At 38.3% G+C, this 14,758-nt stretch overlaps 1 protein-coding gene across 2 annotated transcripts in view; it reads right to left on the bottom strand.

Annotated features, from left to right (window-relative positions):
• LOC137982108 (ubiquitin carboxyl-terminal hydrolase 25-like) overlaps positions 1 to 14,758 on the bottom strand; it is a 44,573-nt gene that overhangs the window by 20,106 nt on the left and 9,709 nt on the right. For both annotated transcript variants that reach the window (XM_068829166.1, XM_068829167.1), the window contains exons 3-14: positions 13,756 to 13,827; positions 12,672 to 12,690; positions 12,257 to 12,304; positions 12,020 to 12,090; positions 11,018 to 11,049; positions 10,281 to 10,452; positions 5,222 to 5,299; positions 4,037 to 4,135; positions 3,516 to 3,572; positions 1,961 to 2,043; positions 1,556 to 1,623; positions 725 to 873 (exon numbers count right to left, since the gene is read on the bottom strand). In XM_068829166.1, the coding sequence (XP_068685267.1) occupies positions 725 to 873; positions 1,556 to 1,623; positions 1,961 to 2,043; positions 3,516 to 3,572; positions 4,037 to 4,135; positions 5,222 to 5,299; positions 10,281 to 10,452; positions 11,018 to 11,049; positions 12,020 to 12,090; positions 12,257 to 12,304; positions 12,672 to 12,690; positions 13,756 to 13,827 (948 nt within the window). The remainder of the gene's footprint in view (positions 1 to 724; positions 874 to 1,555; positions 1,624 to 1,960; positions 2,044 to 3,515; positions 3,573 to 4,036; positions 4,136 to 5,221; positions 5,300 to 10,280; positions 10,453 to 11,017; positions 11,050 to 12,019; positions 12,091 to 12,256; positions 12,305 to 12,671; positions 12,691 to 13,755; positions 13,828 to 14,758) is intronic.

Below are 14,758 nucleotides of genomic sequence, written 5' to 3'. Positions count from 1 at the left end.
GGCCACCGTGACGTCACGTGAAAAGACTATATTTTGAAGTGACGTTTTCGTCGCCGTAGCTATCGCGGTGTAAGGGACCTTTTAGGCTGATTTAGCAACAGAACGGGAACGTCAGTGGCGACGTCGCGCGCAGCAAAACTACCAATGAGAATTTAGAATAGAGAAGAAAAGAGTGAAGTCTACTCTATTCTGAATTCTCATTGGTGTTTTTTCTGCGCGCGCCGTCGCCACTGACGTTCCCGTTCTGTTGCTAAATCAGCCTTTTGATTCTATGACGAGGAAAAGAACGAGTACGAGTTTTCACTGTTCCTTTATAGCGAAAATACTTAAAAAATTAATACCCGTACGATTTATCTTACTCTTTGTTCGCAGTATAGGTTGCTCAGTTATTCTTATTGCTGGTAACTGCGCTATTTTGCTGATCGAAAAATGCCAAAACTGCTACCGTGTTGTTGACTTGTTTTCACAAGACGATATTTTTGCAAAACCTCGTACTAAAATGACGACGGTTTCACGTTTTCCCCGCCAAAATGACGCTGGTTTGCGCGCGCTCACTGTTGTTCTATGACAAAATCTCGTACTCGCGTAGTCGTAATTTACTGCCATTTATGAATTGCTCTTTGAATTTCCAGGTTTTCACGTTACAGTGTGTACTCTTTAAATACCGATTCAAAGAAACTCACGACGCGATGGCGCGCAAACCCCGAGCTCCCTCTTTCCCTACCTCTTGTCCAGATTTATGTGCCCCTTCAGGTCCAACTGGTTCGATCTCCACTTGAGCCATTGCACCTTCTAAACTGTCGTGTACATCGTCATAGCCTTGTACTTGAAGGGGAAATGCTCCAAAAGTCTCCTTTTTGCTAAACGTTTTTCCTGCAAAATGCCAAACGCAATGCAATAACACCAGAGGATTTCTTCCTAACACAGCCCCTAATCTACTCAATTACTACGTTTCTAGGTTTTCTGGTCCTTCTTTTCTGTTTAAATCAACCACCCATCCCATCTACTATTGTAAACTATTGTTACTTATTCAGCTTGGGAAAACTTTCATCCTCCTTTTCTGTTTAAATCAACCACCCATCCCATCTACTATTGTAAACTGAGCGTCTTTTCTTATATTAGGAAAGGGAGAAGTCATCCTCGAACTTATCTGGAAAAATTTAAGCAATAATGCTTAAATTGTTAATACCCGCGCTTTAAATATATACATTCATTTTATTAAGTTAGCTTTATTTGTTAATTAACTGATTATACTGCTCTGTGAATGTAATGCCTATTTAGCAGCGTATTGCTGTTGTGTTCGCACGCTTGTCTTGTAAGTCAATACCAGGACAAATGAATAGTGCCGAATCTAGAGAAAGTCTTTTTCGTTCTCTCTATAACATCTTTTGCACGCAAACACTGGAACGGCTGGAAGAAAACGTGAATTTAAAACTCGCAAATCGAAATGCAGATTACAAAACTAGTACTTTGATAACATCGCAGAAACATTTTACAAAACTAAGTACAAGCACTAAGAAAGCTCGTGAGGTACAGTCTTTTTTATGTCGCTTACCTTCATGAACACCTTCCACGTTTAGTTGGCCAAAAAACAGGTCAACTACTGGATTAGAGTTGCTACCACTGCAAGTCACAAGACAACGACAATAATTTGTTTCAATTTCTTAACAACATTCTTGACCACTCAAAAAATGTCACCTTTTACCCTCCCCCCTCCCCCTAAGAGCGACACTTTGAGATAACGAAACTTAAGGTACACATTGCAATCAGGCCAGGGGTTGCTCGAAGCATAGTTAGCGCTAACCAGCGTTGAATACCTTGGACACTTAACAGGTTCTGATACCTCTTAACCAACGGTTACCACAGACCAGGCTTCGAGCAATATATAAGTTGCTCTTTGATATTTTGGTTCTGAACGAACCATTTTGAGAAATGCTTCAAATGAGGCTCATTAACTGACCTTCCAGGGGAATTCCTGCTGTGCGTATCTTTAAAAGAATCTTCAAGCCATTCAAGTAATTTGTGAGTAAACTCGCTAACATCCTGGAAGAAACAAAGTGTTCATTACTGTACATTGTATAACAATCTTTCTCAACTCAATGGCTTTAGAGTGGGAATTTGCCCCTTTCTCCATTTCAGGTTACAAGAACGAGCCTCACACCTGCAGACCCATAGTCTACGAGTAATCTCAGAGTTACATGTATGGCTAATTGATTAATTTTTCTAGTGACAGCAATTGCTGTGGAGCGGGTTTAGAGGAGGACAATAATAATTACCAGTCCATTACCAGTCCATTAACTCCTGGGGGTTCCCCGTTAACGAGTGAAATCGTCTGGCGTTAGACAGAGTAAAATACTATGGCATTAGACAAAGCAAAACACAAAGTCTGGTCAGTTTAGGCTGGTTTAGGTATCAAAGGGTTAATGGGGACAGTTTTAGCAAGGGATTAACGAAGCACCATTACATACTTGTTTTCAAGTCCTTGATACCAGCTAATGGGACACATGCAGCTGCTTGACATACTGTTGTCATTATTATTATTATTATTATTATTATTATTATTATTATTATTATTTAGTATAAGTATTAAATTTGCGCAGTGCGAGAGAATGAATGATTATTGTTTTTGTGTATTTAAGTAGGTAGGAAGCTGAAAATTGTGAATAAAGTTGTTGTTGATTAAAAAAAAAATTATTATTATTATTATTATTATTATTATTATTATTATTATTATTATTATTATTATTATTATTATACAGGATAACCCCTTCAGTGTAATGAGCAGTGGTATCAAAGGGGGTCCTGTTATTAAAATACTAAAGTAAAAATACAAATAGTCTAAAAGGTAAAAAACACTCAGGAAACTGTGACATGGCCGATATCAATAAAATTGAAACGTACAAAAAAAAAATTACTATTACTATTATTATTATTATTATTATTATTATTATTATTATTATTATTATTGTTGTTATTATTATTTGTGACTCTGGGATAAAACATCTACACCACTCTTTAGTCTGCAATGCTTGTCCTTGAAAAGAATATCTTCAGCATTATTTGGAAATCTTCAGAAAATTATTCTTTGCAAACCCTTGGTAATGTTCAGAAGTTGTTCAATGATCTTCAGAAAATTCAGGAAATGTGGAAATAAAAATCTTGCACATTTGACCGAAGAAAAGTTACCCAGCATACATGTACATCATCTGTTCGCCCAATGTCAAGGCAAACGCAGAACCCATGAGTTACGAACCAGGAATCCACAATTCGGGGTCTGGGATCAACTATTGGGGATCCAGAATCCACTGGCTGGAATCTGGAATCTGAGGGCAACCTGGATTCCTTTACATAGGGCAAATCTGTTAAGGAGTTTGAGGTTAGAAGAAACTTTCTTACACTGTGTACGTTCACCATGATTATGCTCATGTATGTTGTGATCAAATTGCAGCATTTTAGGATGTAACATTATTAGTTTCTCTATTTTCTATTTATTAATTTTATTCATCCAGGTGTACCTGTTGATTCCCAGGATTGCTTTCACTTCCATTATACTTAAGAGCTTCCTTCAAGATCTGATGAAAAGTGAATGAACATGTTCAAATGGACTTTTGTAAAACATACTTTGGTAAAAACTAAAATTATATGGACTATGCAAAACCACATACTTTCAGCCAGTCCTCTTTTACATCTTATTATTTTACCTTTTTGGTTCAAAATGCAGAGTTCATAATTTTGCTATACTGTTAAACCTTATGCCCCTAATGGGTTTCCCATTGGCGAGTAAAAGTCATCTGATGTTCGACAGTGTAAAATCTATAAACGCCACGCTAAGAAGGAAAAGAAAATTTCACAGCTTTCATCAAAAATCATATGCAGGAAAGTCTTCAACAAAATGTGAGGACATGATGTTAAACAGCTTCCATGAAGTCCACACAATATTTCCATGAACTGCTATGGATCAATACAGAAAACATGTACAGCTAAGTCTTTTTTTTCAAATGCATGATCCACAATTTTACAATGGTATTAAACAAACCTGCACAGCTTTTGTGGGATCTACATATTTCCTTTTACTGCCCAGCATCAATGCAAATAAGATGCGCAGCTCAATCATGAAAGACATGCGACAAGCATCCTGTAACACAAAGAGATCATAAAAATGAGAAGAAAACAGGAACAGGTGTTGCTAATTGAATGACCCTTCCCACAGAAGATTTCCTTTTCAAAAAGTTCTGAACACATGTATTCTACAATTATGTTCTTTACTAATGTATACATGTATGCTGTGGTTAAAATTTAAAATTTTTCAAACCAGTTCAATTTCAACTTTTTTTTGTCAAATACTTGTTATCATAATCTGAAACAAAAGAAGATCAAAATTGAACAGCTTTGATAAAATAAAATTGCACCATAACATGTATACATGTAATACTCTTCCTAATGTACAAGGAATACACTGTAATATTGTATTGATGCAAATTTATCCTCTTTTTTTTGTGTGTTTTTGGCCTTAAAAGTACAGTAAGAAAAGAATTAGAATGACATAGCTTTCTAAGGCAAATAGACCATAGATTCTGTTATATCCCCTATTAACCAGAAAATTATCTATAAAATGGCATCCTATACCACATCATTATTTATTAAACAGTCACTCCGACAAATGATCATTAGAAAACCCTTTGTTAACTTGTTTGTTTGTTTGTTTGTTTGTTTAAGCAGGTTGAAGTTTTGGCAGCTATTCAGCTGATGTGGACCTGCAATACCCACCCACCCATACACTCACGAAGGACAGCCACAACACCAGGAATTTCATCCCCTACTCTTCTCGATTAGTGTTTGGGTTCTTTAACGTCCCACAGGGAGGTTATGAACATGGAAGATATTTGTGAGACGGGACCTCCTTTTTATAGTCCTTCAGTTTAAAAAAATCATGTTAACATCAATAACTCGTAACAGTAACTTTAATTACTGACAAACCTGAGGTCGACTGTGCACTCATTTTAATCCCCCCTCTCCATCAGTGCTCCGTTTTACGGGTATTTAAAGCTACTTAGCTACACAGAAAGGAAAGAAGTCGAAACAAGGATGCGAGATCCAGGAATCGAACTCAGGACCTCTTGCACCAAGGCCGCGCACTAACCAACTGTACCATCCTTGCTCCTCCATGTTGAACATACATGTACCATTAAAAAGATGTAAGGAACACTAAGAAATCAATTACCTCTTGTTTTTCTGGTGGATCCATTGGAGGAACATAGTTGAGAACCAACCGACGAAACACAGGAAGATGAAACAAAGACTGTAAGGAGATCATACAACTTGTAATGTAAAAAAACCTCACATTTTCTGAGTCAGGAGAAACGGAAAATCAGTCCAATTGTATTTTGCAACAAATTGAATGACAATCTTCTGAGAAAGATTTTGGACTTTGGAAAGCTTGGGGCATTGTACAGTTCTTTTAAAAAAACTTACTGTGTGCATCATCACCCACATAGTAAGAGAAAGGAGTGATAAGGTGACGTTTCCTCATCAACTCTGTCCTAAAAGAGATTTTCTTGCTATTTACAATAGTATTATCATTATCATTATCATTATCATTATCATCATTATATTCCTATCCTATGTTTATCATCGGTTTATTGCAGCATCATTCTTTCCTTCACTGCTTTTACATGTGGAGACTGGCATACATGTACATGTACAGGTTCCCACATGGGAAGAACTTTATGCCACAAAGCCCAAAAGACCACTTAAGGGAATAATTATAATAATTAATGCTTCGGTGCATGGTAAAAGACAAGAGACACAACTTGGGCACAAATGAGGGGCAGGGAATGTACTGGCAATGTGTGGATAATACCCACCACCCATATGGACAAATAAGGTAATCATGTGATAGGAATTGAGTCACACTCTCCTCCTCCCAGGCTCTTCTTAGTATTTGCTTACCAGCATAAAAATCGTTCTATTTTATTCTAAAATAATAATAATAATAATAATAATAATAATATTATTATTATTATTATTATTATTATTATTATTATTATTATTATTATTATTATTATTCGATTCGAATCGATTCGATTTTCTCCAGTTGTTCCACTGGGTAAGGTTTATTGTATCTCAGCCACTCCCCGTAGCTTAGAGACACAACACTTTCTGTAACAGGTCAGCAGTTCCAAGGATGGCCGATAATTGTACACTTCCAAGGAAGTCAGGTTCATCTAGCTTGCCAAACCAGGTCTTTGCACCTTTTGATATGCTTCCAAGAGCACCAATCACGATAGGTATTATTGTGACTTTCGAAGCTCCATGAATCCTTCTGATTTCAAATGCTAGTTCCTGGTACTTTCCTTCTCCTCTTCAGTTCTGGTGATGTTCTGGTCCGCTCGCACAGCTGTGTCAGTAAGTGTCCATTTCTGTCTGTCTTTATGCACTAGAGTAATATCTGGCCGATTGTGTTTCAGCACTTTGTCTGTGTAAATAGTCATGTCCCAGGTAATCATCACTTCTCCATTTTCTGCGGTTGGCAAGGGTTGATGGTGATATCACTTGTCATTACACTCTATCCCATACTTCCTGCACATCTCCCAGTGTACCCACAGGGCCACCTTATCATGGCGCTTCCAATACTCTCTCTGGGCAAGCTTCTTGCAGGTACAGCCTCACAACATTACTCCTGGTGTGCAGACAGCCATTCATTGCCAAGATCTTCCTAGTTCTTCTATCCATGTTGGCTATCTCCTCCATTGTCCAGTCCAGTCCACAATCCCCGCACTGTAGCGTGCTACACCCACAGCCCAGGTAATGATAAGAGTCTTTAAGAGTCTTTATTTCATCACAAGATAAAACTACATATCTTATGTCACAATAATTATATAAAATTGTTTAAAAATATTATATCATTACAGTAAATGCAGCTTAAAAATCAACCTATTAACAAACGTGTTCATAAAACGCTCTGTAATAATTTTACGGACACAATGCCATCAGCGGCCTTTTTATTGTACAAACTATCACAGACCTCTGTATGCAACCACAGTTGATTGAAAAAACATGTGCATGTGTCCAAGGCACCACGCCTTTCATAGAGTATGTTCGTGTTTAAAAGCAAATGAAGTGAGATCAGAATGCAAACGTTGAGAATACTCTAACCCATGGACTCCTAGGACTGAGCCATGATAGATTTTACTCTGTCCAACACCAGACAATTTAGCAGTCAAGCAGTCAATGAGTTAAAAGAGATTTGAGGAGCTTCCAAGTTATTAATGATACAGCTTATACTATATAATATACTATATACTATATAATGTATAATGATGCCATTGATCACATTTCCTCCATTGAGTTTTGATCAAAACAACTTCTTGACTCTTCAGATATACTCCGATGTTATCTTGCCTTTCATCTTGGTGTTGAGAGTCTGGTCCAACTGTAAGATGCCAAGGTATTTGTAGCCTTCCTCCTCTATTTCCCCGATATGCTGGTGGTCTCATTTCCAGGACAGCACACTTGTCTACCCCAAAAGACATCTTAATGTCTTGCGAGAAGATTCTTACTACTTGAACAAATGAGCCTAGTTGTTCTTTGCTAGCTCCGTACAGCTTCAGATCATCCATGAATAGTAGATGGTTAATGGGCTTCATGTCCTTTGCCAGTTTGTATCCGAGCTCTCATTTTTCGTAGTACTAGGGTCAAGGGTAACATGATCACTATAAATAGTAGTGGTGACAAGGAGTCACCTTGAAAAATTCCTCTCCTAATGTCCACCTGCCTGAGAGCCATTCCTCCTGATGTCAATACTGTCTTCCAGTCCACCATGCTGTTGCTGATTATAGAGATCATATTCTTGGCAGCCCCAGCCATCTCCAGACATTTTAGGATCCATGAATGTGGCACCATATCATATGCCTTCTTGTAGTCTATCTAAGCCATTGACAAGTTTGTCAACCTTCTCCAGCAGTTCTTCAGGATTGCCTTGTCTACAAGCAATTGATCTTTACTTCCTCGGGATCCTTTCCTCCACCCCTTCTGTTCATCTGTTAGCAGTCCATTCCTTTCCAAGTGGTGGTATAACTTCTCTCCCATAACTCCTGTCAAGAGCTTCCACATCATGGGTAGGCAGGCAATAGGGCAGTAGTTGCTGGCCTGGGCACCCTTCGCTGTATCCTTTTGTATCAAAACTGTTGTTCCCCTGACCATCCACTCTGGTACATTCCCTTCACATATACAGTCTTGCAAGCATTCTTGCAATCTAGAGTGCAATCCTGTCAGTTTCTTAAACCAGAACCCCTGAACAAGATCGAGGCCGGCTGCCTTCCAGTTTGCCATTTGCTCACTCCATTTCTAATATCCTCCACAGTGATGCTAATATCTTCTTGCATCTCTGTTGTGCTGAGCTCCACCTCTACATCCTCTAGCCAAGATGCTCCCTCATTGTGACCAACTTCCTCTGACCAGAAGGAGGTTGCTTCTGTGGGATGAGGTACACCATTAATTTTCTCTTAGTTCCTTTCCATCTAGTGTTTTGTAGAACAGCTTCTGATTGGTTCTAAACAGGTGGTTCTATTTGAACTGTTGACATCTCTTGTCGTATCTTTTGATCTTAACTCCACCTGCCTTGATCTTCTGCTTCAACATGCCTGAGACATACAAAGTGCCTCTTTCCTCAAGATGATATTTTCTGTCCAACCTTTCCCTCTCCCTTTCTTTCAGTCTCATGTTTCCTCTTCAGACTTCCTCAATCTTGGTCAGGTCTTTTCGCCAAGTTTCGATAATCCCCTTAATCCTTCTCTTCCAGAATGGCTCTTCTGTTCTTCTCCCTTTCCTCCCTTTTATCATTCCCATTCTTTCTGTAGTAACATATGCAGCTGCATACATTAAAGAATTCAATTCAGTGATGACTTTTTGTTGTGCGTCTCAATCCTTTTGATGGCTTCATTGATTTTTCCAACTTCTGCTTTCAGCTTTGTTCTTTCACATGACTTCAGTGATGGTAATCCTATTCTCTCTTCTAGTTGTATAATTTCTAGGATCCTGTCACAAAGGGCTTCCAGTTCTGGGCTGATCTCTTCTTGTAATTCTTCAGCAGTGAAAACTCTGGGTTCCTCTTCACGTTGGTGTTCTTCTTGGGTATCAGATGTTGTTGCATGGTCTGGTGCATCTGTGGTAAGAAGCTATGTAGTTTCAGTCTCCTGATATTCTTAGTCTGGTGTATCTGTGGCATGGAGCTCTGTAGTTTCAATCTCATGACATTCATTTCTTACTTGTATGGCTATTTCCTCTTGCTCCACAGTCTCTGGCCACTTCTTGTTCTTAATCTGGCGTACTTGATCAGCCAATCTCTGCTCGGTGACTTCTGTTAGTTCGTTGTTGATGTTACGGGCTTTCCACAGGTCTAGCAATCTTTTTCTGTACCCGTGCCTCTCTGGTTCACTCCTGATGTAACATTCAAACAACCGTTGGTTATCCTCCTTTGACTGTCCTAATCTCTTCTGTCGTTATTCAGCAGTAGCAGGATGATGACCGGGCTGATCCACAGGACACCTGCCGGACGCGACACCTTCAATACAAGCTCCAGTCCCTTTGACGTCGTTAGTGTGAAATTCAATATTTGACATTCTCTCATCAGATGAAGTTGTTGTAACCTTAACACGGTTGGCTTTTGGGTTGTTGGCACTTGCCAAAGGTGCTCCACCCAAGACTCTGGTGGTCGGGAGCGTCCATATTCCCGTGGTAGGCTAAGGCACCAACCTGTTCTACCCTAGTGCCCATTTATTATTATTATTATTATTATTATTATTATTATTATTATTATTATTATTATTATTATTATTATTATTATCTCTGATTCTTCTTGATTCTTCTGTCATGTTCACCATTAGCGCCAGATCCAATGCAGGTTCTGGGGCTCTAATGGGTAGTCATGGTCCTCATTCGATCGATAGAACTTTTCGGAGGATGTGACCAGATCCTAGGAGGGCGATCTTTCGAAGTTCTGTGATGTTAATTTTTCCTGGTATCTTGTCAATGTGTTTCGATGCCTTTCTTGACTACTCCAAGTGCCCTGATGACAAGTAGTATTAGTATTGCTGTTTGTGTCTGTGCGCAAGCATGGAAATCTCTATTTGGTAATTAAGCAAATCTTATAAAAGTTGCCATTGAAATGGCTGCGATGGGTTACATCACAAAGTAAAGTAAAGTACAAATGAAGTACCAGTAATGACTATGAAGTAATTTAAGTACATCAAGTGTAATGTCTGCAAACATAAATATTGTACCTGAATAACAGCACTGAACCAGCAAGTGTTACCAACATTTTTCAATCCCACAGGACACCCATCCTGCCTTTGCCGTTCATAGGGATTCACAGGATCCACAAACCGTACCCAGGGATCACCTCGCTTCCTCTTCAGTCCTGATTTGTTCTCCACTAAACTTGCCTCTAAAACTCTAACCACAAAAAAAAGCACTTGAAGATTAAATAAAAAAATTATAAATTTGCAAATAATATTGCTCTCTGCTGTTTTAATGTAAGTTATTGTCTGTTTTTCGTTTGCATTTTAATCATTATTACTAGCCAGTTCTTACTTCATTCTTCTGCTTAAAACTATTTATCTTGACTGAGCCTGGAGAGAGTTAATATCAAAGAGGGGTGACAAATGGTAAAATCCGAGACTCATCGAGACGCCGAGACCCTTGTTTGCAAATCTGAGACCGAGACCAAAAAATGCAAGACTTCACACCAAAATAAATGCCATATAAACAAGACTTCACGACTCTTTGCAAAGGCTGTCGAGATTTTGAAATTGGATGAAAAGTTTGCGAGTGCCAAGATTTTGGAGGTACCATTCACCACCTCTTCAAAAAAACAAAAAACAAAAAAAAAAAAAAAAACAAAAGGGCCATCTTGAAATAAGGTACAAAAGTGGAAGACATCACAATAATATTATTTCATCACATTGCACATATAAAAATTAATAAACTGTGTGCATTTCTTCAAAAATAATCCTACTACCTGCTAATGTCTTGTTCTTCAACAGTTATTCCCTGTAAAATGAGGCAAAGAATGATTAATTAATAATAAGTTACATTTTAAAGAACATCTGAAGAAACAAAATAGCTTGGAAAGAGCAGTCTTCCATTGGAACCATTGGAAAGTTTACATAGATCTGCATGTTTCAGCACCTCGCAAAGTCCCCTTGACTCATATATACTGTAGTTGTTTCTGCCAAAGTAGCCTAATACTCACCATGGTATTTTTGGACTTTTGGAGACATCACTGTCAAGTGAAATAAACATACACTAACCTGTTGGAACCTTCTTGACCCATTCCCTATGAGTGAAACAGCTTTTACGTCGTCTAATGCAAGATGATTTTATTTATCAATAGGGATCAACCATTTTTATGGGACCCGTCCACTTAAAAACTACAGTGCACCTGTACATCCCCATTAAACCCTTTCTGTCCTATGAGTGACAACTGTAGCTTTTACTGTACTTTGTCCAACACAAGATAATTTTATTTGTCAGTGGGGAAAATAATATTGATCTTATTACATATCTCCCCTTCATTCTCTCCCCACCCCCTGCAGGGTTATCTGCACTTGTACACAAAGATTTAGGTGGAAGGGTGCATTGTTGTGAACCTTTTCAGATTATGGTCCAATGGGATGAACAAGAGAAAAGGTATCAACCCTTTTTGTCCAGGATAGTAGATGACCAAGCACAGATTGAAGAATAATCAACATGACCTATGAAAAACATTCAGTTAAATCAGAAACCCATAAGGGTTGAAACGTGTAACACGCGTTCACAGCTTCCGAATATTCACTGCGAACTGATTGGTTGAATGTTTCAGTGCTAAGTACCATATTTGGAAACCCCTTGCTCTTGTAGTTCCAAATATGGTACTTAACAAATTGAATATTCAGAAGCTTGTTTCCCAGCACACAAGGGGCCGTTACACGTTTCAACGCTTATGGGTTTCTGGTTAAATGCAATAAGTTGTAAACTGTACCTGTGCTTCTTGCAAACTGAGAGCAATTGCTTTTTCTAAATCCTCATCTTTATCCTTTGTGAGGTCAATTGCTGAAAGTATGAACATCATTGTACACGATTATAACCAAAACTACTACATGTACATAGTGATCTCATTTCCCAGTAATAAAATTGCTGAACAACAGACTTTAATCCACTTTGAGCAATCACATAAGCTGATATTAACCACAGCTGATAACTGCCTTTTTTTTCTTACTTTCTGGTCTCCCAGGGGCATTTTGAGGTCCTATAAATGTTTGAGTTCCTAGGGAAAAGGAAATTAAGAGATTAGTTAGACTTTAGCTTGCAGCTTTTAAAATACTCAACATCACCTTTCGTACAATATTTTATGAATCTCAGACTGTACATTAGCAACAGTCAACTACTGTGAGAAAGAAAAGTTAAACCGCAGAAAGTCATTTTGGTGTCTCTAATTGCACGGGTTTGTGATGGCAAGGTAAAGTGACCAATAACATAAAATATGAATGAAGTTGAAAAACATTGTTTATAATCAGAATAATCAATTTTTTTTGGTTCCTGCTGTACACATGAGTCTATTGCCCAGCTCTGTGCTCATGCCTTGGTTTAATAGTAGACCATTTAATGTTTTAAAGTTTAGTACCACAACATACCTGCTTGATTCCCCACACCCTGTCAAATAAAAGTACAAAGAACGGTTAAAGGCTGTAGAGAAAAGTAAACATTTGTGCTGTTTCACACAGCCATGTACTGAACACCATGCCACAAAAACAGAACAATGGACAGCTGTTGTGTATTAAACAATGTTATCCTCCTCCTTCTCACTGTGTACTGCTATCTTATTCCAGCCAAAACTGGATAAGCAGTGTCATATTTAAGTGTTTTTTTTAGCCAAGTCAGGGCGACACCTTTCTCTTAACATTAATCTTGAGATTTAAACTCAGGTGAAAATGGACATCTAAACAACAAAGCACTACTGAATGATCAAGAAAGTGATATTTTTTTCTTGAAGAGCAACAAGAATAGTAACAAAAACAAATTTGGACATCAGCAAGTTTGTCACATTCATTCAAGATTACCACCTTGTTCAGAAGAGAGACGTCTGACTGAAAATTCCTCCAGCAGAATTGAATAACTACATTATTTTGCCATCTGACTCCTTGGGAAGTTCAAAAGTTAAGATTGTGGCACTTATCTGGATAATTTAAGCAATTGTCTCTTATAGACACCTGAAAAATTCATGCGGCTTCAACAGGATTCGAACCCATGACCTCTTCAATGCCAAAGCAATGCTCTACCAACTGAGCTATGACGTCACACATTCCTCATCCCTTTCATGGGAACACAAGAGCCCAATAAATTGACCTGTTCCCAAATGTGTGGCTTCATAGCTTAGTTGGTTTAGGACCCCGCTGGAGTCTTAGAGAGCAAAAGAGAGTACAATGTCCAACTCGGAAGAAACTACACCACCTTTGCCGTCTCAGCAGAGCGTTGTAATGCAAGCTGCTCCCCTTATACAAGGTATCATGCCGCCAAAACCTCTAGATACCACTACTAACATAGCTGAAACATCACAGAGGTCATGGGTTCAAATCCCATTGAAGCTACCAGAGTTTTTCAGATGCCTCTAAGAGAAAATAAATATATATTGCTTTGATTGTTCAGATACGTGCGGCAATCACTTCAATCTTCCATCTAGAAGTACTCTTTGACTAAAAGCTCTGTAATATTATGCACCTTATATGAAGAACTGTGGTCCTGAGAATTGGTCAAAAGGCTTAAAGCTTGCTCCAAACTCTGGTTACTTGCCTGCAAAATACACATGGACATGAAAAGTCTGTTGGTTACTTAGCTCAAAGTTGCTAGAAAGACCAACAACATAATCCTTCTTCATGTGTGCCAATTTTTGCAGAACATTCAGGGTGTCCAGCAGCATGGATGTTCAGAAAAAAAAGAAAATAGGAAACTCTGGATTGGAAAAATAAGAAAGAAAGGAAAGTTTGTTTTTAAAAACAGAGGGAGAAACAAAAGTACTTTAGTGGGTAAAGATTAAGCCTATCCAGCACCCAATCAGCAATCTCAATCCAAGATATACATGCACTTCATTTTTTCTAAATGTAAGGCCTGGGGAGGTAACAACTTGACTTGGATTATCACATGCAGATTTTGATTGCCATTTTTCTGCAACTGACTCTTCACTGTAATATCAACTGACATCTTTCATTTACTTTATAATTATAGCTTTATCCTTTCTTCACTCAATTACTGTTGCAGACCAGTCAAAATGGGCCAGCAGGCAGCAATATCACTGCCAACAACGAAATATGTCCTGCCTACTAAAGTTCATTGAAAATACATGTAAATTAATGTGAGGTCTCCACTAGATGAAAATAAATCGTAACCAAAAAAATATATATCATTGTTTCTTGAATATTTAACAACTATTCACTGAAGTGGAGGTAGCTAGCAGTGGATATTTACCGAGCCGCAAAGCAGCGAGGTAAATATCCAACGCTAGCCACCGACACTGAGGTGAATACCGGTAGTTCTTTTAGTATATACTAAAACAGTGAGATAATATACAGCACAAAAAATTAATTTGGATGTTTTCTTCACTCGTCACGGATGCAAATTGGGACGCCATTTTTTCAGGAGTTGCTCAGACGTAAATAGCACGGGATATTCAGAGTTTGACGAGCCAATAAGCACCCGCATTCACCGCTATCCACTGTTTTAGTGT

The sequence above is a fragment of the Montipora foliosa genome, chromosome 13 (genome assembly GCF_036669935.1).
Source record: "Montipora foliosa isolate CH-2021 chromosome 13, ASM3666993v2, whole genome shotgun sequence".
Lineage (NCBI taxonomy): Eukaryota > Metazoa > Cnidaria > Anthozoa > Scleractinia > Acroporidae > Montipora > Montipora foliosa.
Note: the sequence above shows the minus strand (reverse complement) of the source record. Positions and strands in the feature narration are given on the sequence as shown.